The sequence below is a fragment of the Cynocephalus volans genome, chromosome 10 (genome assembly GCF_027409185.1).
Source record: "Cynocephalus volans isolate mCynVol1 chromosome 10, mCynVol1.pri, whole genome shotgun sequence".
Taxonomy (NCBI): Eukaryota; Metazoa; Chordata; class Mammalia; order Dermoptera; family Cynocephalidae; genus Cynocephalus; species Cynocephalus volans.
Window position 1 is genome coordinate 94,328,038 of NC_084469.1, and position 21,758 is coordinate 94,349,795.

Sequence of the window (21,758 nt, forward strand, 5' to 3'; positions counted from 1 at the left end):
TTCAGGGCCAGCCTTGGCAGGGGCTGGCCCTCCAACATATCCCCTCCCCAAGGGTCACCCTTGGGGGCACTCTGGGGTTGGGCCCGGGGGCTGCCAGGTGAGGGTCACTGCCAACGCCATGGGTCAGCCAATGTCCTTTTTGCCCCTCATTTGTGATTCCCCGACCAGGGCCCACTGAGAGTGGAGCAGAGGGCCCGCCTGAGGTGGGGGGACATTGTGGTTGTGGCTGCTGCCCCCCAGAGTCCACTGGGGGGTCAGATCTTCGCCACCTCCCTTCCCTACCCTTTCTGGTGGCAGTAGTGGTCTAGCATTGAATACTGAGACCTGGGGGCCCAACCCTCCCGGCCCCCTCCAGCAGGAGCAGGGATCCCTGGCCACATGTGCTGGCGCAGGTCCCCAGGCCTGGGGTCTCCTCCCGGCTCCCCCGACCCGCCCGTTGCTACGGCTGGGCCGGCCTCCCTTCTGGGGCGCCGCGCTCCCTTGCGCCCCGCAGAGGGGCCAGCTGCTGCCTAGGGTCCAGGTGCACACCATGGGCGCCGCATAAGAGCAGGGGCGCCTGTCGTGGAAGCAGCGGGCTCTGGATGCCAGTGTACATGCCTGGGGAAACTGAGGCTCGGGAGACCGCAGCCTGGCACGGAGGCACACAGCTGGGCAAAGGAGGAGGTGGGGCTTAGCCCGGCCCACTGCCCTGACCCCCCCAACCAGGGATGCAGCCTCCGCTCAGGACCCGTGAAGCACGGTCCCTTTAAGAAGGTCACGGCTCTGCTCGCACGGCCCCAGCAACAACCATCCCATTGGCTGGAGCGCGGGCCCTGGCCCCGCCCCACATGCTTAGTACTTAGACCTCCCGGGCCCCGCCTTCCACGCGCTAGGAGCCCGGGGGCCTAGACAGGATCGATGACGCAACTCGTTGCCCCGGCAACCGCTCCGCCCCACCCCCCTCACCCCCCAGGGCAGAAGGGCTGCGAGCTCGAGACAGTGCGCAGGCGCGCGGCCGCTGCCGTGGGCACCCGGAGGCGGCGCCGCGGGGACCTCAGTCCAGGTGGGGGTCCCGGCGTGGGGACAGGGCGGGAGGCCGGCCAGAGGTTCCACCGATTTCAGAGGCGCCGGATCGCACTCCGAGCAGCCAGTCAGCTGGAGGATTTGGCGACACAGCAGGTCCACCCCGGTCCTGCCCCGGCCCCGTCCGCAGGAGAAACCTGCAGCCCGGGAGCCCGGGATGCTAGGCCACCCCCGCCCCCTGGACACATCTCCCTGTCCTCAGCCTGTGGCATTCCGGAGTCCTGGCCAGGACGCCCAGGTCAGCCTCCTGCCAGCCTGGCTGGACGTGCCTCACTTTCCCCATCTGCAAAATGGGAACTTCAGGATGCCACGGGTGTTAGGGCCTGTCCGCGTCTCCTGTGGCTGCTGTGATTCCCTCACACTCTGGAGGTCACTAGTCCACACGGTTCTCACTGGGCTAAAGTCAAGGTGTGGGCAGGGCTGGTCCCTCCTGGAGGCTCCAGGGCAGGACCCGTGTCCTTTCCCAGCTTCTGGAGGTGCCGGCAGCCCTTGACCCGTGGTCCCTTCCTCTGTCTGCAAAGCCAGCAGCGCAGCGTCTTCCAGTCTCGGCCTCTGACCCTCCTGCCCCCTCTTATGAGGACCCTGTGAGGACACTGGGCCTCCAGGTAACCCAGGATGACCTCCTACCTCCAGGCCCTTAAATCCATCCCATCTGCAGAGTCCCTTCTGCTATGGAAGGTACCATGGCCGGGCCCCTCCCCAGATCTGCACATGGACCCTGAAACTCCCCCTCCAAACTAGGGCCCTTTTACATAATATCCCATGTCCCCGCCGAGGAGCAGGTCAGCTGGGACTGTGAGACCAGTCTCCCCCAATGTCCCCGAGAGCCACCTGGGTGTCCACTGGGCCCCAAGGGAGAGTACTAACTCCTTCTGAGGAAGTGGAATGACCAGCCAAGTGCCTTGTCTGTGGTCACTGGGGCAGGGTGGTGGCCTACCACCATCTGGACCAGCCCTGCCCAACCATCTGGCCCTGCCCCCACACCTCCCTTGGGGACTGTTTAGTGACTGACCCTCAGGGAGGAGCGACGTGTACAGCACTAACCCCAGCCACAGCAGGGCAGGCCAGGCAGCCCCAAGCTCCTGGCCACACCCACTCCTGCCCCCAGCAGACAGCGGGCCCTGGCTCCGTCCCCGGGACTGCTGAGCCTCTGGAATGGAGCGAGCCATGAGTCAGCCAGCAGGAAGGGCCACTTACAGCCACTTGCATCAGATGTTCCTGTCGTGTGGCCTCACAGCCACAGGCCCCAGTCCAACAGGGGGCCCAAGATGACCCTGTCCCATGCCCCTCACTTATCTGGCAACCCTCCTAGGGCTGTGGTTCTTGTTCCTGGAGGGTCGGACAGGTTGGAAACACGGGGTGAGGGTGGGGGCCGGGCCCTGGATTCTGACTGCACCTGCCCCCAAACCCACAGCCACCCCAGTCCAAGTGCTGACCCTGAGCCTTGGGGTGCTGGGATCCGGACTTCTCCCATACCAGCTCAGTGTGTGAGGGCCAGCCCCGAGCCCCCTCTGAGCCTTGGGTGCCTGGCTCTGAGCAGATCAGGAGGGAACCCCGATGTCCCCTGAAAGGCACAGGCTTATGAGGATACTGCAGAGGTCCCAGCACCAGCCCCACAGTGCCCAGTCCCCATTACATGCACGCGTGCACACACAGGCAGGTGTGTGCACAGACCTCATGCCCACACATGCACACGGTTTGCCCTACTGTGACCCAGGTTTGGTGCCTCTCTAAGTGTGCGTGCCTGCCTTCACGGGCACACATATTCACACCCCAATCTGCTCACACACACACCCCACAAACTTTTTTCTATTGGGAGAAGGTCTTTACCATCACCCCCAGTAAGGTTGCCACCTAAAATATAGGATGCCCAGCTAACTTTGAATTTCAGATATGCAATGAATAATTGCTTATGCCTAGGAAATACTGAAGCATAGGGTTTATTTATGCTTAGGCATTCACTGAAAAGTTATTTATGTGAAATACAAATTTAATTGGGCCTCTTGTATTTTTATTTGCTAAATCTGGTAGCCCTATCTGCTCTGTTGTGGAGGCCCTGAGCTGCCCTGCAGTTCCCTAGACACTGCCCAAAGACTGACCTCTGGGTTACAGGACCCCATGGCTCCAGCCACCTGGCCAAGCCCAAAGAGGGGTGGTCAGAGTGGCCATAACCCAGCCCGCCCACCTCCCCCTGGCTCAAGGGAGGCGGCAGAAGCAGAGGCCCAGGGCTGCCTCATCAGGACCTGCCTGGGCGCCTCCACTGAGGGTTGGGGGAGACCCTATGTAGTGGATTGAATTATGTCCCCCAAATCTCGCTGAAGCTTGAATTGTGTCCCCCAAGTTTTAAAGGAGAGAGAGGAGAATCTGTCTCTCTTTCTGCTCCACCGTCTTGCAATGTGAGACCCCTGGGTCCCTGTCGCCACCACCAAATGGACTTTGGACTTCCCAGCCTCAGAAACCGTAAAGCAATAAATTTCATTTTCTTTATAAATCACCCATTTCAGTGTACTTTGTTATAAGCAACAAAAACGGACTAATACACCCTCCATATGACATAGGCTGAAAAATCACCCTGCAGAGACAAGGGGCTTCTCAGGGGCTACAAGAGTGGAGACTGCACAGAGGCTTGGAGCCCCCGGAGTCTACCCTGCAAGAACGAGCTCATCCTTGAGCATTCTGAGCACCCCAGGCCACTCTGCCAGGGCTCTGGGCTGCACCTGCTCGGAGGTCCCCCAATGGGAAGAGGGGCACAGTGTCGGGCACCGTCCAGATGACCAGCTGAGATCTCTGGTGTGAAGACAGGCTGGAAGAACAGTGGATACACGTGGGGGCAATGGGGACGGCAAGCAGGGGACAGAGGCAGAGACATTGGTAGAGACACCTCAGCCAGAACGTGAGCTGCGGGGCTTGGAGGACCCCGGAGCCCACCCACCTGCCCACCTGCCCTGAAGGTCACCCTCCCCGAGCGTGATCTGCTACCAGTGCACCCCAAAACGACCTCATGGGGGTCAAGGCCCTGCTAGGATCAACTCTCACCTGTCCCCAGGTAATGACCCCTGCTGGTGCCCAGGTGGGGAGACGGCAGGGGGGCACCCAGGGGAGAAGCCAGGAGGTCGAGTCTGGATGTGGAGGACACGCTGGCCTCAAGGGCCAGGTCCCAGCCCTGCCTTAAAGGAGCCTCAGCCCCTCCGGCAGTCACCCCAGCCCTTCACAGCCTTAGTCAGGTGCACCTGGGCCTGAGGAGCTTGGCTTGGCCCTGTTGAGACACCCCAGGACAAGAAGCCATGACAGAGCCCAGACTCAGGCCTGGGAGGGCTCCTCAGGCTAGCGAGGGAGGCCGGGCAGGGTGAGGAGAGAGAAAGAAGCCACAGGCCACTGCTACCATCCCCCACCCCTGGCTAGGCCCCGGGTGACCTGGGAACAGTTAGTTCCAAGCCAGGCCAGCTCTAGGCAGCTGGGGGAACAGGGGCATCTGGGGACCCTCTGAGTGTGTGGGGCACGTCAGAGCGGGGAAGGCTTGGGGGCACTTTCAGGTGGGGCTTTGTTAGTGGTGAAGCTGGTGCTGGAGCGGGGCTGGGGCTGAGCTGCAGGGGGAATGGGAGATGAGAGCCTGGGAGCCGGGGAATGGCTCTGACCCATGCCGGGTGCTGACACCCCCTCCTTTCCTGTTTGTTCTCCTTTGGGGGGCCAGTGCCTCCCAGAACCTACTCCCTGCTCTGGTGGCTTCAGGCTGGTCCCCAGCCCCCCAGGGCAATCCTAGGCCCCCCAGGATCCTTTGGGGGGAATCCTCGCCCTGTGCCCTACCCATCCAGCTCACTGGCTCTGTGTCCTCCCGTCCTTCGCCCTGGCTGGCCCAACCCAGGCCACACTGCGTGAGATCAGAGGAAACAGGCCAGGGCTCAGGCAGGTGGACTCTCCTGACAGGCAGCTGAGGCCTCCCTCCCAGAGGCGAAGGGAGAAGTGGGAAGGGGGTGCCAGGCCAGGCTTCTGTGCTTCCCCAGCCCACTGCCCCTCTGCTGGAGAGGCCCCTGGGTGCCCCACGCCTCTGAGAGCTTGACCTGCAAACAGGAGCTCTGTGAGGAAGGATGGGTGTCTGGCTGGCGGCTGGCCCACAGCAGGCCAGGGCAGGGCTGAGAACTGGCAGCACACAGGCCTGGGCACAGTGCGGGCACCAGTGGCTGCCCCCACCCCAGCGCAGGCCAAGTGCTCATCCAGGGTGATCTCCAACCCATCCTGTTCCACGGGACGAGCACTGACCGCATGATCCTATCTGTACATTCCAGGAGACCTGCGTGTCCACGCACCCGTGGACAGACACACACGTGCATGCATGTGTGCCTCAGGATGTGCGCAGAAATCCACACGTGTGTGCCCCGGTCCCGCCGTAGCACCCACACAAGTGTGCTCCACTCACAGCCCCACCTCCTCACACTCGAGGCATGTTGTAGGACTTGGCTGGCCTGGTGGGTGGAAGCAGAGGAATCTCGTCTAGGTGACCCTGCCCCCCCAAGGGACACTGGGCAATGTCTGGGGACACTGTGGCTGTCATGACTGGGGTGCGCTCCTGACATGGAGTGGGTTAGGGCCAGGGACGCTGCTCAGCACCTGCAGTGCCCAGGATGGCCCCACCACAGAGGATGACCCAGCCCCAAATGTCCACAGTGCTGAGGGGGAGAGACCCTGAGTGGAAAGATACCAGAGCCAGGAGCTGTCTTCCTATCTCTGATCTTCCTCAGTTTCCCCACCTGCAGCATAAGGCTCCTGAAGGGACCCACCTGTAGCCCATGTGAAGGGGTGGCAGTCCTGTGAGCAGCGTCCAGCACAGGCCCCAGCTCCAGCTTTGGGAACAGATCTGCCCCAGCCGGCCAGGCTACCACACCGGGTTTTACTGCCCAGTACCCATGCTTGGCTGGACCTACAGCCAAGGCTTCCTACTGGAGTAGGGTGGCCCTAACGCAATGACTAGTGCCCTTGTAAGAAGAGGAGACACCGAAATACAGGGAGGACAACAGTGTGCAGCCATAGGCAGGGACCGGAGGGACATGGCCATGAGCCAAGAGACGCCTGGAGCCCCAGGAGCTGGAAGAGGCGGGAAGGACCCTCCCCTGGAGCCTCCAGAGGGAGCGCAGCCCTGCCACACCTGGATCTCAGCCTTCTGGCCTCCAGGACTGTGAAAGCGTACATTTCTGTTGTTTCAAGCTGTCCCTTTTGTGGTCCTTTGTTACAGCAGCCCCGGCAAGCTCGTACAGTTACACAACCCCTGCAGGCACGTGCACGCACACACGCACAGAGGCACGCTCCAACACGTCTTTCTTTCAAACAATATTGAAAGATATCGTTCTGGGCTCTGGACACGCGGTGGACGGGTGTGAGCTCTCATAGAGCTGACATTCTGGGGAGGTGCAGTGGCCCATACAGAAGCCCATATGTGGTTCAGCGAAGCCTGACCCTTGCACGGGACACCTACTGGTGACCACAAACACACAGAGAAGCCAGGGTGGGAGGGGACGGCCAGGTGAGGAGAGTGTGGGGAGGACAAGGAGGGACTTGAGGCCTCTCCTGGACGGGCAGGTCTAGCAGCCCCACCCCAGGCACCTGGAGCCAACGTGTGTGTCTATACTCACATACGCGTGCGCACACACAGGGCAGGGGGTGTTGGGGCTTGTGGATGTCTGTCCCCCTACAACTTAGGGCTACACAAGGGCTGGGAAGCTCCCTGTAGGCTCCTCCAAATGCCCTGGGATTAGCTGAAGCCAGGCCTCCTTGCCCCTGTGCCCTGAGCAGTGGACAAGAGTCTGCCCAGCGGGGAAGGGGACCATCCAGCCCAGGTCAGGGGGCTCCAGCCTCTCGGAGCTCAGGGCCCAGTTGGGGGACAGCAGGGATAAGCTGTGGGAAGCTTCTGGAAGGACAAGCTGGGGCCTAGAGAAGAGGAACGGCCCACCCGCGTGGTGACACCCGTGTGTGCCCAAGGCGCGGGGCCTGGTGAGGATTCGGAACCGGGTGCTGCAGGGTTAGGGAGCAGGACCAGCTCAGACAGGGCTCATTGTGCTTCAGCTCCTGTTCTGGGCACCCCCACCCCTTGGGCTCTTTCCCGGTCAGTCTGGGGTCCGAGTTCCTCCTGAAGCTCTCTTCCAGGACTGAGGAAGGGTCCTTCACAGCTCTCAGTCCCCACTCCTCCTCTGGTCCCTGCCAGCAACGGGGCAAACGCTTGGGGATCTCCCTGGGAGAGGTGGCTGCTGCCTGGGCAGGGGTGGGCCAGCTAGGGCAGGAAGCAGATGGCGGTGGCCGGTCCCCCAGCACTAGGCGGGAGCGGCTGGGCCCCGAAGCGTGTTGGGGTTCGTGAGGGAAACAGCTGGGGCCAGCATCGGGGGAGGTGCAAGAGGGAGTCATGGCAGGTTCTAGAGCAGGGACATCGCCCAAAGGAGTCAGTGTAGCCCAGGCCCTGGCCGGCAGGCCGGGGGAGTTTCCTTGCGTAAAGCCAGATGACAGGACCCGGTTCGGTGCCAGGGTCCCCGAGCCTCGCACATCCCAGAGGAGGACAACGTCTCGTGCCCTCCGGCCGGCATGCGCCCTGGGGTCCATCTCCAGAGGTCCCGCGCGCCACACTGCGCAGGCGCGCGCGAGCCGGCGCAGACACGCCCCCTGTCTGGACCGCGCAGCCGCACTGGGCTTCCCAGGCTCTTCCACGCTCCGCCCCCGCCGCGCACGGAGGGCGTGTCCTGCGTCGGGGGCGGGGCCTGGCCGCTCTAGGCCTATAAAATTGGCGGCGGCTGCGGCGCTCCTGGCTCCTCTCGGCGGCGGCGGAGGCGGAGGTGGCTGTGGCCCAGGCGGCCCAGGCGGAGGAGTCCGCGGTGGCGGCGGCGGCGCTGTTCCCCGCGTGGTCCGCGGAGCGGGGTCCGGGCTGCGAGACGTCGGGTGGCGGCGGTACTGCGGCCCCGGCCCGAGCCCGACCCCGGTGAGTGCGGCCCGCTGGCCCGGGGCGGCTCCGGGTACCCCGAACCGGGCGCTGGGATCGGGGCCCGCGGAGCCCTCGCCGCCCCCGGCAGGCCGATTGCCGCCGCTCACCGCCCTCTCTTTGTCTGCTCCCGGCCGCAGGGTCCGCTCCCCGGCCGCCCCCCACCCCCGGGCCGCCCCCCGGGCCCTCCGTCCCCTCCCCCGCTGGCGGGGCCCGGACAGAAGATGGTGCAGAAGAAGACCGCCGAACTTCAGGGCTTCCACCGTTCGTTCAAGGTGAGGGCCGGGGTCGGTTTGGGGGGAGGGGGCGCTCCGGGCTGGACCACCGGACTGGGCGGTGAGAGGGGGGCGCGGAGCCCGTCCCCAGGATCAGTACCGGGAGCTCGTGCAGGGCGACTCAGCCGTGTGTGTGCTGATGGGGGGGGGTCTGCAGGCTGCAGCCCTGTCCCTCCGCTGTGGCCCGTGGGTTCTTTCCGCCAGGGACCCCAGGCGGGGCTGGGAACCCCGTTCGTTGGGATCCCTGGCTGTGTGTCCCTTGCAATCCCCTATCGGGTGTGTGCGGGTAGGGGCTATCAGCAGGCCACAGCCTTGTCCTCTGCTGTGCCTCTTGGGGTCTTTCCCCCAGGAACCTCAGGCAGGGCCAGGAACCCGCTGCCTGTTGGAGTCCCTGTCTGTGTGTCCCTTGCAAGCCCCTACCAGATGTGTGCGGGGAGGGGGGGGCAGTCAGTAGGCTGTAGTCCTGTCCCCACCTCTGTATGGCCTGTGGGATCCTTCCTCTGGGAGTCCCAGACAGGGCTTCATGTTCCCTGCAAGCCCCAGCTGGTTGTGCATTGTGGGGAGGGGTCAGCTGGGCACAGTCTCCTCCCCACCTCTGTGTGGCCTGTGAGGACCTTCCTCCAGGAACCCAGGCTGGTCCGGTGTTCCTTGCACCCAGCCCCCGCAGGTGGCCTGTGAAATGGGGCAGTGGATTGAATGCCCCCCAGCCCTACTTCTTCCAGACACCCCAGGCCCAAGTGCCATTTCCTGTCGGAGCGGGAAGTTTCTGCAGCGGCCAGGCGGTGGCGGCTGCTGAGTCTTGGTCTCAGATGAGCGCATCTGGGGGTGGGGGGTGGGGAGGGCAGGTGCTGGGCAGGGGCCCCAGGGGGCCTGGCCCAGGGGACGCTGTGATGTCAGCGCCTGCCCGCCCCACCCCGCGGGCTGCGTTATGTAATGGCTTCCCTGGGCTTCCTTGGGCAGGGACCTGTTGCCCAGTAGAGAAGGCAGGACTTGAGTGTGCATGTGTGTGTGTGTACACGCGCGCACACCAGGGCGGGAGGAACAGGCGGAGGCTGTTTGGGGAAGCATTCCCAGGCCTGTCCAGCCAGTGTCCCGTGCTGGCCGCCGCACCCCTGCCCCACACGGCGGTCAGCTTCCTTTCCCCCAGGGTAGTGGCGGCCTTGGCTGCTCAGTGTGTCCTGGTCTGGGCGGGAGAGGGGTGGACCTGAGACATCACCCACAGTGGTCTTTCCCCTCCTGGGGCTGTATCAGTGCTCGGGGCCAAAGAGGCAGCCAAAGCAGACTCGAACTTTCTGGATGGTTCCAGCCACCTCCTGCCAAGCCTGCTGACTGACTGGAGGCCAGCAGCCAGACCCAGGGCGGGCTGGGCTGGAGCCGCCCACACTGCCCGGGACTGCAGGCTGGCCTCTGCAAGGCAGCCGGACAGCCCTGCCCAGAGTGGGACGGTGGAATTCCCTGAGAGAGGAGGGAGGGCACTGGGTGGGGAGTCTCTATGATGAGGTGACCCTCCAGGTAACCAGGGACCGGCCACTCCAGAGATCTCCTCCACCACCCCTGCTGCACCCTGCCGTACCCTTGAGTTGGGGCTGTCTGTCCCGAAATACCGTCCGCACCCCCCAGTCTGGCAGCAACACAGCAGGGAGATGTATCCTCCGGCAGGTCTGGGCTCATTTTCCCCATTTAAAGATGAGAAAGTGAAGCTTCCGAGACAGGTGGCATGTGCTCAGGGTCCCCCTGCCCATAGGTGATGAGGACACAGACACTGCCTGTGCCTAGCACCCTGGCACCGGCAAATCTGTACCTTTATCGCACCGCCCCGTCTGTGCCAGGGCCCTGAGAGGCATGTGGAGAGAGTGACCAGGTAAGGCCAGGGGCTCTAACTGGCCCCAGCAACCCCCTTGGGTCTTTTTACCCTTTTGAGGTTCCAAAAGTTGGGGGCAGCCGCCTTCTGTCTCACTGATGACAGTCTGACCCGAGGTGAGATAGCATGTGAGTGCCATCACTGGCCTTTGACCCTGAGCCTCACATCCACCCCTGGTCCTAATCACCCCCCTTGTGTGGTGGCTGCCCTGGGGCCCAGGCGTGTCTGGATGGGGAACCTTATCAGTGCTGAGAGCTGACTGCAGTGCCCCCCAGGCCTGCGGCCTCCTAGCAACTATCTGCCAGAGCAAGTGGGCGGGAAGGCCAGGAGGGCGCTGCTCCAGCGCTGCCCCAGCCCCTCCCGGCCTTCCCGCTCTCTGACCTCCGCCTTCATGTGCCTCTGTCTGGGCCACCCGTTTCCTGGCCTGCGATCTGCAGGCATCTGGCCGGCCCCTTCTGCCGTTGGGCCCTTCAGGGCCTCCCTAGGGCTCTCCTGGAGTCACTTCTCGGCAGGGTTACCCTCCTGTTAGATCCCGGTCCCAGTTGTCTGGAGGACCGGAGAGGGCAGTGACTTGGCCTAGGTCACTCAGTACCTGCGCTGGGACCAGGCCCCCCACGCCTGCTCAGCATGGGGTAGCTAAGTTAGAAGTCATTTATCTCCCATCCAAGTACTAACCAGGCCCGACTCTGCTTAGCTTCCGAGATCAGACGAGATCTGGCACGTTCAGGGTGGTATGGCCGTAGACTAGAGCTTATTCATAAAGGAACCTGGCTGGACCTCAGTTTCCCAGCTTTAAGGGCCCACCTCCTCATGCAAGGGGCCATCAGTCCCTGGAGCACATCATTCTGCAGAAATGTATTTATTCCAACCATCTTATATGCGGGGCCTAGGTAAGGTTTCCTCTGACCTCAAGCTTCCTTCCTCCCGGGTCAGGGTCTCTGGATTGCTTTGTCTCTCCCCCAAGCTGCAGGCCACAGAGCTCAACAGGCCCAAATTGGAATCCTGGCCACCATGGGCCCCTTCCCAAGAGGGGTGGGCTTCTTATTCTTAGCTGGAAACCAGGGCTTGCGAGGGGCTCCCCCCCTTGCGGGGGTCTCTGGAACTGAGACAGGGCAGGGCAGGCTGTGGTCTGGGCAGAGCCTGGCGTGCGTGTGCCTGTGGGGGCCTCTCCCATGAGCCCAGCACGGTGTGGGGAGTGACCCAGCTGGCCACTGGCCACTAGCAGGTGCAGGGCCATATTTGTGAAATTGATAATCACAAGGGGAGGGGATAAAAGCAGATGAACATGGGGCTGGGTGGGGTCTCTGGTCCTCAAAAGATAAGGAGGGTTTGGGTGCACAGAGCAGGGGGTGGGGGACTTCCAGAGTTGTGGAAGTAGGCTGAGCTTGAGCAGGGGCAGGGGCCGCGGAGAGGGGGTCTCTCCCACAGCACTGGGCACTGAACTCACCAGGCAAGGTGGGAAGGGAGAGAGGGAGCTCGAGGCAGGGAGAGGTGGTGGTGGCCCATTTCACAAAGGGGAGCTGACGCCCAGAAAGGCCAAGGGCTGTGCCCAGGGTCACCCAGGCAGGGCCGAGCTGCCCTTTGATGGCCCAGGAGGCCGTGGGAAAGCAGGCACAGCTGCCCGGCCCAGAGCCCCGCCTGGTGACTCACCACCTTCCCACTTCCCTGCTGCCTTTGAGGTCCCGGCCCACCCCGGAGGTCAGCCAGCTGTGAGGCTGTCCCCATCCTGCGGAGGAGCAAACTGAGACACCAGACACAGATTGGGCCCCACTGTGACTCAGCCTGGCATTGGAGACAGGGCCCAGGCAGCCATCTGCCTGTGCCTGGCCTTCCCCAAGGGCCCTGGGCTGGGGTAGCGGTCAGGTTCTTCATGGTCAGGCAGAGACAAGGTCTCCCCCTGTGGAAACTGAGGCTGGATCGATCACTCTCTGTGGCAGGGCCGTCCGGGGCACTGCAGGTCCTGAGCATTGTCCCTGGCCTCCACCCACACTCCATGCCAGGAGCACCCCCTAGTCGTGACAACCACAAATGTCCCCATACATCACCCAGTGTCCCTGGGGGGCCAGAATCACCCAAAGTGAGACCCCCTGGGTTAGGGAATTCCATGGACCCCCAAGAGACTCTGAATCCCATAGTCATCAGCCCTACTGAGATCCTAGGAGGCTGCGCACATTTAAACCACACACTGAGTGGGGTGGGACAGAGGAGGTGAGTCCCAGAAGCTGGGGTCGCCCTGGTTTATACCGTCTGCCCTGTCGGGGGTTTATTTGGTGTCTGCTGTGAGCAGGAGTGAACCCAATTTGTTGCCCCTCCGCCTGGCACTGTGGACATATGGGTGGATCGCTCTCTGTCGGGGGCCTTCTGGCAGGGGCGGGCCTCAGTGTCCTCTCCTCTCGTCTGCAGGGGCAGAACCCTTTCGAGCTGGCCTTCTCCCTAGACCAGGCACACCACGGGAACCCCGACTTCAGCTCGCAGTGCACGGCCCGCCCTGGTGAGGGCCCTGGGAGGGGCGATGTGGGCACCTCAGTCACCCCCACTGCAGTGGGTGAGGGTTGGGCAGGCAGCCCCTGCGGGGAGGTGGGGCCGGCCCGGCAGTGCCGCTGCTGAGCTGGGCGACCTCCCTCCTGGCGCAGACATGCCCGCCAGCCAGCCCATTGACATCCCCGACGCCAAGAAGCGGGGCAAGAAGAAGAAGCGGGGCCGCGCCACCGACAGCTTCTCAGGCAGGTTCGAAGGTGAGCAGGGGCCGCGGCGTGGGTGGCAGGGGCAGGGTGACAGCCGGGGTGCTGCTCACCCCCCACCCCCGCTGCTCCCCAGATGTCTACCAGCTGCAGGAGGACGTGCTCGGGGAAGGCGCCCACGCCCGTGTGCAGACCTGCATCAACCTCATCACCAACCAGGAATATGCCGTCAAGGTGAGGCCTGCCCCAGCTGCCCCTGAGGTCTGCCACCAGACGGTGGGGGTGGCGACAGCCTGGGAAACCCAGTGTCTAAAAATGGCCCTGGGGCCTCATGACTCAGGCCACCCCTGGGAATCCAGGTCAGTCCTGGTTTGAGCCCCTGAGTCCAGACGGGAGGGGACAATGAGGGGTGGCCCTTTGCCCATCCTAAGTCCAGGTGGCCAGGGACCTGGTGGCTGCCAAGAGCTGGGGGCAGAGGTGATGCTCGCCTGTGGGTCCTTCGTGCCAGTCCTCTGCCTTTGAGCTGTATCAGGATCAAAAGGCAGCGTGGTACCCGGGGCCCAGAGGGGGCTCCGCATTTGGGGAAACCCAGTGCAGACCCCCGTAAGAGCCATGTGTCTACCCCTTCCTCCCAGTGCTACATGTGATCGAGTGCTCTGAGGGCAGGGGCCCTGTCAAGACCCTGTCCATGGCCTCGTGACCTTGCAGGGCCAGGCATTTTGATCCTGTGATCCAAGAGACCTTCCAGGATCCCAGGCTGGGTGGGGTCACGGGAGGGCTGGCTGCCCAGGAGCAAGGGCCAGGTGCTCCTAGGAGCGGGGCTGGCGGGAAGCCTGTAGGCCTCGCAGGTGGCTGCTGCTGGCTCCTCCCCTGAAAACCTTCGTCTCAGGTTGTCCGGAGGAGGAGGAGGAGGAGAGGTGATCACCCGATTGATTTCATCGGGCGGTGTGAGGCTCATCTTTCAGGAGTGAAGGGAGGCTGGTGGCCAGCTGCTGGGGCCACAGTAGTGGCAGGTGGTGACAAAGGCCACTGTGGTCCCTGCCCCTGGGCAATGGGGTGGGAGAAATGGACACTGCACAACATAAATCCTTCTGTGTCCTTTTCTACTAATAGCCTTGCTTCCTGTCGTGGCTTGACAGAGAAACTGAGGTTCAGACAGGGCTCGTGCACGTGGGTTTGAGGGAGGTTGTCTTATCCTGTGGATACAGCAACTTGGGGCCTCTGCCCTCAGGTGGTTTGAGTGCCTGTGGCTGGAGAGACCGCTTTGGGGTTGCCTGGCTGGGTGAAGACCTCCAGCACAGACCTCAGAGAAGGCCAGTCCACTGCCAGGAGGAACTGTCCGCTCCTTGGGAGATGCAGGCCCTAGCTGTCTTCCCAAGGGACAGGATGGGGTTTGGATTAATCCAGAACTGTTTAGAGTGCCCACTGGAGCTCTGCTTTTAGCTGTGGCTTGGGTGGGTGGTGGTGATGGTTCAAGAGACCCCAGAATCTGATCGTTCTCCCACCCCTTACTGGGAGAGGTGTCTTTGTCACAGGACATGTGGGACAGTGCATAGGTGGCAACCAGGGTCTCAAGGGTGGGACATACCATGCCCCCCACCGCCACCACCAGGCAGCTGTGTTGGGCACAACCCTGGGCATGGGTGGTCACCCAGGCCACCCGGCCATCCACCTGCCCAGTGGGAAAGGGACCAGAGTGTCCAACCTGGGAATAGGATCCCAGCAGCGTCTGGAGAGAGCTGGCAGGCACCCTGCGACCCCATTTGTCTGCAAGTGAAGGCTGGGGGGCAACTGGAAGGGGTGGAACCCTCTGATCCTTAGAGCTGTCAGGGGCAGAGGTGCAGGCTGGTTTCCTGGGGCTCTGAGACACTGGGCCCATTGGTGGTCAGGTGGACAATCAGGGCTGACCAGAAACAGACCCAGGCTCAGGGTGCCAAGGAGGCATCTCCCCAGGCCGGCATGGAGCCAGGGAGGCAGGGCTGGTAGCCAGGTGCCCTAAGGCCTCCCTAGCTCTGCAGGTCATGTGGCAGCTGGTCCTATAGGAACAAAGAATGTGGCTGGCCTGTCTCCTGGTCAGGGAGGGATGGCCACTCGGTCTGAGGGACCCTGTAGGAGTATTTCGCAGAAGCCCCAGATGTGCCCCTGAGGGGTCAGAGGTGGGAGCTAACCTGCCGGCTTTTTTTCTGTCTGCCTTTCCCATCCCATGTCACCCTTCCCCTGCTGCTGTTTGCTGGGGGAACGTGTTGCCCCCGCCTGTGCTGACTCCACAGTTCTGACTTCCAGCAAACTCCGGGGCCCCATAGGAGAGCTCTGCTTTCTAGAGCTTAAAGGTCTAAGCTCTAATGCTGGACTTGCAGGCCTGGTGCAGGGGAAGTTTCTGGCGGGGGCTCGCCTGCCCCTCTCTGGCTACGGAGGATCCGGCTGACCCGGGTGCTGTTGTCCCTCCCGCCCGTTTCAGATCATTGAGAAGCAGCCAGGCCACATTCGGAGCAGGGTTTTCCGGGAGGTGGAGATGCTGTATCAGTGCCAGGGACACAGGTGAGGTGATTTGCCCTCACCACAGCACTGGGCCCCGAGCCATCTTCAGTGGATGAATGGGCCTGAGTGCCCCATCACTCCATCAAGCAGTTACTGAGCACCCACTGTTTACCAGGCCCTGTTCTCGGCACTGTGGGTGGGCCCAGGAGGGAAGGGGAAGCAGGCCTGGGCCCCAGTCCCAGCCTCACTTGGGCAGAGCGAGGGCAGGCCTCTCCTAGGCTGGGCAGTGGGCGCACAGGGGCCTCAGGAAGCCTCAGCTCCTTTCCTGTCCCCCATCCCGACCCCAGGAACGTTCTAGAGTTGATTGAGTTCTTCGAAGAGGAGGACCGCTTCTACCTGGTGTTTGAGAAGATGCGTGGTGGTATGTTGGGGCTCCTGGTTTAGGGGAGGGAGGGAGCTGGGAGACATTTCCAGCTAGGTCCTTAAGGGATGGTGGCTCAGGAAGGATCTTTCAGAGGGGCCTAGGCATGGGCAGGGGCTTTTGGGGTCCCAGCTTCCTGCCCATTTGGTGCTTCAGGCTGAGGACTTTGGGCCCAGGAAGACAGAGTGGAGGTGGGCCCTGGACGTTGGCCCGGGGACCCCGGAGGTGACCCCATGTGTTCTCTCTCTCCGCCATGGCCTCACCCCAGGCTCCATCCTGAGCCACATACACAGGCGGCGGCACTTTAACGAGCTGGAGGCCAGCGTGGTGGTGCAGGACGTGGCCAGCGCCCTGGACTTCCTGCACAACAAAGGTGGGCGGTGGGGCCGGCCGCTTGCCGACCAGCCCGCAGGGTCCTGGGGTTCGGGGTTCCGGGAGGACGTCCCCCACCCCTAACCCCGTTCGTGGTTCTGCTGGCTTCTCCCCCAGGTATTGCGCACAGGGACCTCAAGCCGGAAAACATCCTGTGTGAGCACCCCAACCAGGTGAGGAGGACCCCACCCAGTGCCGCCCCTATGGGCGGGCGCGCGGGCAGGGCCGGGACCCCCAGGGCTCACAGCCCCTCCAACCCCTCCAGATCTCCCCCGTGAAAATCTGCGACTTCGACCTGGGCAGCGGCATCAAACTCAACGGGGACTGCTCCCCTATCTCCACCCCGGAGCTGCTCACGCCGGTGAGGCCTGCGGCTCCGGGGCGCCCGGAGGCCGGGGGCTGCGGCTCCGCTCAAGTAACGTCGCGGTGCCGGGGCCGCAGAGCTCGAGCTTCCGCTTAGCAACAGCCTCTGGTTGGCGGGGCGGGGCCGCAGTTACACAGGGCGGGCTCCGGCTCTTGTCGCTGATTGGCCGGATGGAGCAGGGGGCGGGAAGCTTGGGGGGCTTCCAGCACCTGCTGATTGGGCGGGGTGGGCTGCCTCTGATTGGCTGAGCAGGGCGGGCAGGGGCGGGGTCGCGGTCAGGGGCGACAGGGGCGGGGCGGGTTTGGGCGCCCACGTGACGAGGCGGCCCCGCCCCCTCCCGCAGTGCGGCTCGGCCGAGTACATGGCTCCTGAGGTGGTGGAGGCGTTCAGCGAGGAGGCCAGCATCTACGACAAGCGCTGCGACCTGTGGAGCCTGGGCGTCATTCTCTACATCCTGCTCAGCGGCTACCCGCCCTTCGTGGGCCACTGCGGCAGCGACTGCGGCTGGGACCGCGGCGAGGCCTGCCCCGCCTGCCAGGTGCGAGGGGCCGGCTGCGCACCCCTCCCCTCCCGGGCCGGCCATGCCCCCCCCTCCCCTCCCCTCCCGGGCCGGCCCTGCGCGCCCCCTCCCCTCCCGGGCCTGGCCCTGCGCACCCCATTTTCTCTTGGGGCCGGCCCTGTGCACCCTGGGAACCTGAACCCTGACTGCCAGTCATCGATGGCAACTACAGGGCAGTGCTGGCCCATCCGTCTGTGGTTCCTAAAAGCTCTTGGGGTTTCTCGGTCCAAGGAAGAAAGCAGACAGGGTCAGGGAGCTGAGAGGCTGGGCGACGTCTGTATTTTGGGGTGATCGAGCTTTGGTCTTGAGCCTGTGATTCAGAGTTCAGCATTTGCGACTCGGTTCCCTGGAGTCAGATCCCCCCATACCCAGGCCTCTTTGTAAATTAAACCCAAGCCCCCCCAGAGTCAGCTCTACCGGTCTGGCGTCCCAGCCACCTCCAGACTCTTGTCCCTCTCACCTTTCCCCCCAGCCTCCGGCCCTGTCAGCTGCTCTCAGGACCTTGGGTCCTCCCCTCCAGACCTCTTTCCATCCCAATGGGCTGTCCAGCATCCTTGGACGTTGGTGGGTCTGGGGTCCCTAGTGGAGCTGCAAGTCAGGTCCTTGGGCACGTCAAGGCCCCCTCCATGTGGCCCAGCTTTGCCCACCCAGGTAACAGAGGACTGGGCCCTGGCCCTGCCTGCTGCAGCTGACCCCTGTGTGTCCTCCCCCCAGAACATGCTGTTTGAGAGCATCCAGGAGGGTAAGTACGAGTTCCCCGACAAGGACTGGGCCCACATCTCCTGTGCCGCCAAAGACCTCATCTCCAAGCTACTTGTCCGCGACGCCAAGCAGAGGCTGAGTGCTGCCCAAGTCCTGCAGCACCCCTGGGTGCAGGGGGTGAGCGTGGGCCCCAGGGAGGGCGGGGAGAGGACCACCCACCTCTCCTGAGCTCTAGCTTTCTCCAGTGGGTGGGTGCAGTTCACAGCAAGAATATGAGAACCCAGAAGGATCCAGCATGGAGTCCCCAAGATGTATTAGGGTCTGAGGGTCAGTCACCAGTTTCCACTGGGGTTTCCTGTGTCAAGGCACATGCCCAAGTGGAGGGGTGCAGCTGAGATCCCCCTGCCTACTGCCAGCATGTGTTGGCCAGGCAGGGGTCTGGCAGGAGCAGTTGCTCAGGGAATCTGCCTGGTGTGGCAAGCCCAGCCAGGGTAGATCCTGGCAACCTGCTCTAAGTCCAGGGTCCTGTCTCCACCCCTGCCCTGCCCCATGCTTGGCCTTGGATCCGGGATGAGTGGGGCATTTCTCCTGGCCAGGGGTCATCTGAGCTGAGCTACCACCCCGGGGGATGGGACTACTACTAGCAGAGCAGTGGGCTTTACTGAAAATGGAAGGTGGAGTCCCTTGGAGTTCCACAGGCAGGAGGACTCCAGACCCCTTCTCAGAGCATCGGAGACCTGTGCGTTGAGAAGAGAGAGGAGCTGGGGGGTGGACTCAGGGATTTCAGAGGCCAGGCACCCTGTTAAACCTTGGTGATACCAGAGCGTGTAGGGGCCCCTCAGGGTGGGTGACAGTCTGCCCTCCAGCTCTGGCCTCTTCTGTCTCTCTGCAGTGTGCCCCAGAGAACATCCTGCCCACGCCCATGGTCCTGCAGAGGTGAGGCCTGTGCAGGGGGGTTAAGTATCGAGGTGTTTTAATGAGACCAGAGCTGGCCACTTAGCTCAGTTGGTTAGAGCACAGTGTTATAACACCAGAGTCAGGCATTCGGATCCCCTCACCGGCCAGCCACCAATAAGTAAATAAATAAAATAATACCCAAAGAACCTTGTTTAGTGGGGAAAAGCCATTCGTATACTTGGATGTCCTTGTACTAGCGACCTGATAGAGCTCCCAGCTGGGGTCCTGGTGCCCTGGGAGGCCCCAAGGGTAGGGTTGGGGAGGGGGCCTGCAGCCCCTCCAACCAGGGCAGACCCCAGGGGTCCCCCGAGGCAAGCAGGGAGGGGTGCAGCCCCAGTGACCGTCCCCCACCCCATCCCCAGGAACAGCTGTGCCAAAGACCTCACATCCTTTGCGGCCGAGGCCATCGCCATGAACCGGCAGTTGGCCCAGCGCGAGGAGGACGCGGCCGAGGAGGCGGCCGCAGGGCAGGGCCCACCCGTGGTCATCCGAGCTACCTCACGCTGCCTGCAGCTGTCCCCGCCCTCCGAGTCCAAGCTGGCCCAGCGGCGGCAGAGAGCCAGCCTGTCGGCGGCCCCCGTGGTCCTCGTGGGAGACCACGCGTGACCCGCCCTTCCTCCCGCCCTCTCTCTGTACATAAGTTGCCCCTTCCCCCATCAAATCTAAAAGTTTTCTTAAGCTATTACCAGCCGTGGCCAGCGGGCTGCGCTCCCCTCTGGCTGGATTCCCAGGCGTTAAGCTCGGCTGGGGGTGGTTTTTTTTAATAGGTTTTTGCTGTTGGGTTTTTTTTCCCTATTTCTCTCCCCACCCCTATTTTTGAGGGTTTTTTTTTTTTCTCCTCCCTCTACTTTTTTCCTTTTAATGGTGTTAAAAGCAAAACAAGCTCCTGGGGAGGAAAGTGGGGGGGCGCGCCTGGCTGGGTTGGCTGCCCCCCCGTGCCGCGCCCACCCCCCATGCTGGCCTGCACTGTGAAGGTCTCGCGTGTCCCCCCACCCCCCAGGTCACCTGCCTGCCGCCTCCTCCCCCTGGATCGCTTGCACTCGTGACTCAGGAGAGTTGGCTTCCAGCCAGTTTGCTGTCTTCCAGAGCTGGAGGGAGCACAGGACCCCCGCCCCCTGTCCCCCTTCCCCAGCCCGCAGCATTTTCAGGGACAGGCTCTCTGCCTCTCCTCCCGTCGATGGAACAGTGGCTTCTTTGACCCTCACCCCGAGAGCGCCTCTGATGGCTTGGTCGGGGCCGGGGGCTCCCTGTCTCCGGAGGGAAGTGCGGACCGGCAGGGTGGACGGCGGCCCACCCACCAGTTACCCCTACCCACATCCATTCTCCACCCACACCTGTCCGCTATGTCCCCGTGAGAGTTGACAATCGGGGCTTCCTCTGAGGCCTGTCTGTCCAGACCCCTGATGGCCAGACTGGGTCTCTGGCCTTGACCTTAAACTGCAGCTGGCATGGGGACACACCCACTACCCCCTCCGCACCCCACCGGGGACTGAGGCAGGAGCCGGGTGTTTGCCACCTGGCCCTGCGCACAGCTGTTTCCACCAAGGTGCGTGGGAGGGGCTGGACAGGCGCCCGTCAGCCAATATGGGGGGTCCCGAAGACACCCCCCAGGGCACTCGAGTGCCCCTTCTCAGGGCTCAGTCTGACCATGGCCACGTCCTGCCCCACGTCACCCCTCGGGTCTGGCATGGAAGCTGTCAGTCTCCTTCCCATTCCCAGGGCTGGGGCCAGACCCAGGGGGTCCCATGGCATACTCCGTGCCCCCAAGGGCAGTGTTTTTGGCCTCCCCATCTTAAGGAAAACGGCCACAGCTGCCAGGCCTTGGCCTCCCTGTGGGCTCCCAGGAATGGCCAGGGAGGCCCCTTCCCTGTGCTCCGACCCAGTGCCCGAGTCAACCTGCCCGCTAGGGGTTGGGAGAGGCTGGGGCTCCCTCGGGGTGAAATACTATGCAATACACGTGGCTGTGCTGGTCGGGGCGGCCACTGGGGTGTTGTCTTCCACCCCTTCTGGCCAAGTCCCCTGCACACAGGCCGGGATGGCCCAGTCCCAGGGTCTGCTCAGGTGTCTCCCATGACTGGGCTGGGGCAGCCCCGGGCCTCGAAATCTATGGTCAGGATTGCTTGTCGTGTTTAGTTTCTTTTAAAAAAACATCAGTTGACTTCCCCGATTTTGAAGAATACTTGAATGTGGGCGGGGCCTCGTGAGTGGGGGGCTCAGACACCGTCGGCCTAGCTCCCTTCCCCCACCCCGTCTCATCTGATTGTCACGATCTCTGGTGGCCGGTGGGAGTGACGCGCCCTCCCCCTTCCGCCCACCTGCATCTGTGGACTGGCCTTTCCAAAGACCCCCCATCATTTCTCACCCATCAGTGATTCTCCATTTTGCAACTGGGGATTTTTTGCCTTTTTTGTATGAAAGAACGAACAAATGGACCTTTGCCCGCTGCAAGAGCCAATGGCCCTTTTATCTGGAAAGCTGAGCAGCTTTGTTTTTTTCCTTTCTTGAAGGTGGGACAGTCCCTCCCTCTCCTCCCCCTCGCCCCATGGCGTCACCGCTGGGACCTGGAGCCTGGTCAGAACCATTACTGTGAAGCGTGCGCCACCCTGGGGCGGCCGGGCCCCGGGCCAGCTCCCGGCGCTGGCGGGGACGGCTGTGCACCCGCGAGAGGATTGTTTTTTTTAAAAAAAAATTTTTTTAACGTGGGGGTAAAACAGCCAAGCACTTTAACTCCGTTAACCCAGGTGAACTGGTAGAGCTCAAGAGTTTCCTTTACACCAACCGTCAAAGCCGGAATTTTGTATTGTTTTGTAAGGATTTAATAAAAGTCATAAAAACCCGCCATGTGTGCCCACATCCTGGTTTCCTGGCGCGTGAAATGACGGTGTCATTCCCTGTGATGCTGCGGGTCAATAGTTGGGGAGGGGTGCGATGGGGTCATTCTGTGTCCCCTCCAGGACCCTCAGCTGGGAAGGCAGAAGGCAGGGGACTCCTCGGTCAGGGCCAGAGCGGCTCTGCACAGCAAGCAACCGTGGGACCAAATTGGGAGCGACTGGATTCACCTGCCTCAGGCG

The 21,758-nt window shown here is 62.8% G+C and overlaps 1 protein-coding gene across 2 annotated transcripts; it reads left to right on the forward strand.

Moving 5' to 3' along the window:
* Positions 1 to 7,860: 7,860 nt before the first annotated feature.
* On the forward strand, positions 7,861 to 21,526 carry MKNK2 (MAPK interacting serine/threonine kinase 2). Of its 2 annotated transcripts, none has more exons than XM_063109319.1 (14): positions 7,861 to 8,017; positions 8,158 to 8,292; positions 12,557 to 12,644; positions 12,787 to 12,888; positions 12,971 to 13,068; positions 15,293 to 15,372; positions 15,660 to 15,733; positions 16,002 to 16,106; positions 16,223 to 16,278; positions 16,371 to 16,520; positions 16,813 to 17,007; positions 17,743 to 17,907; positions 18,623 to 18,666; positions 19,050 to 21,526. In XM_063109319.1, exons 2-14 carry the CDS (start codon positions 8,242 to 8,244, stop codon positions 19,291 to 19,293), a joined length of 1,452 nt encoding a protein of 483 aa, XP_062965389.1. In that variant the 5' UTR covers positions 7,861 to 8,017; positions 8,158 to 8,241; the 3' UTR covers positions 19,294 to 21,526. The 2 variants fall into 2 exon arrangements, with proteins under 2 accessions (XP_062965389.1, XP_062965390.1); XM_063109320.1 differs by having other exon boundaries at positions 16,371 to 16,466.
* Positions 21,527 to 21,758: the final 232 nt, after the last annotated feature.

Bases quoted from the DNA above. Each gene is read 5' to 3' on its own strand.
- MKNK2 (XM_063109319.1), top strand. From the start codon at position 8,242: ATGGTGCAGAAGAAGACCGCCGAACTTCAGGGCTTCCACCGTTCGTTC. The intron at 12,645-12,786 runs GTGAGGGCCCTG...CTCCTGGCGCAG, and splicing joins GCAGTGCACGGCCCGCCCTG to ACATGCCCGCCAGCCAGCCC. The intron at 16,107-16,222 runs GTGGGCGGTGGG...CTTCTCCCCCAG, and splicing joins GGACTTCCTGCACAACAAAG to GTATTGCGCACAGGGACCTC.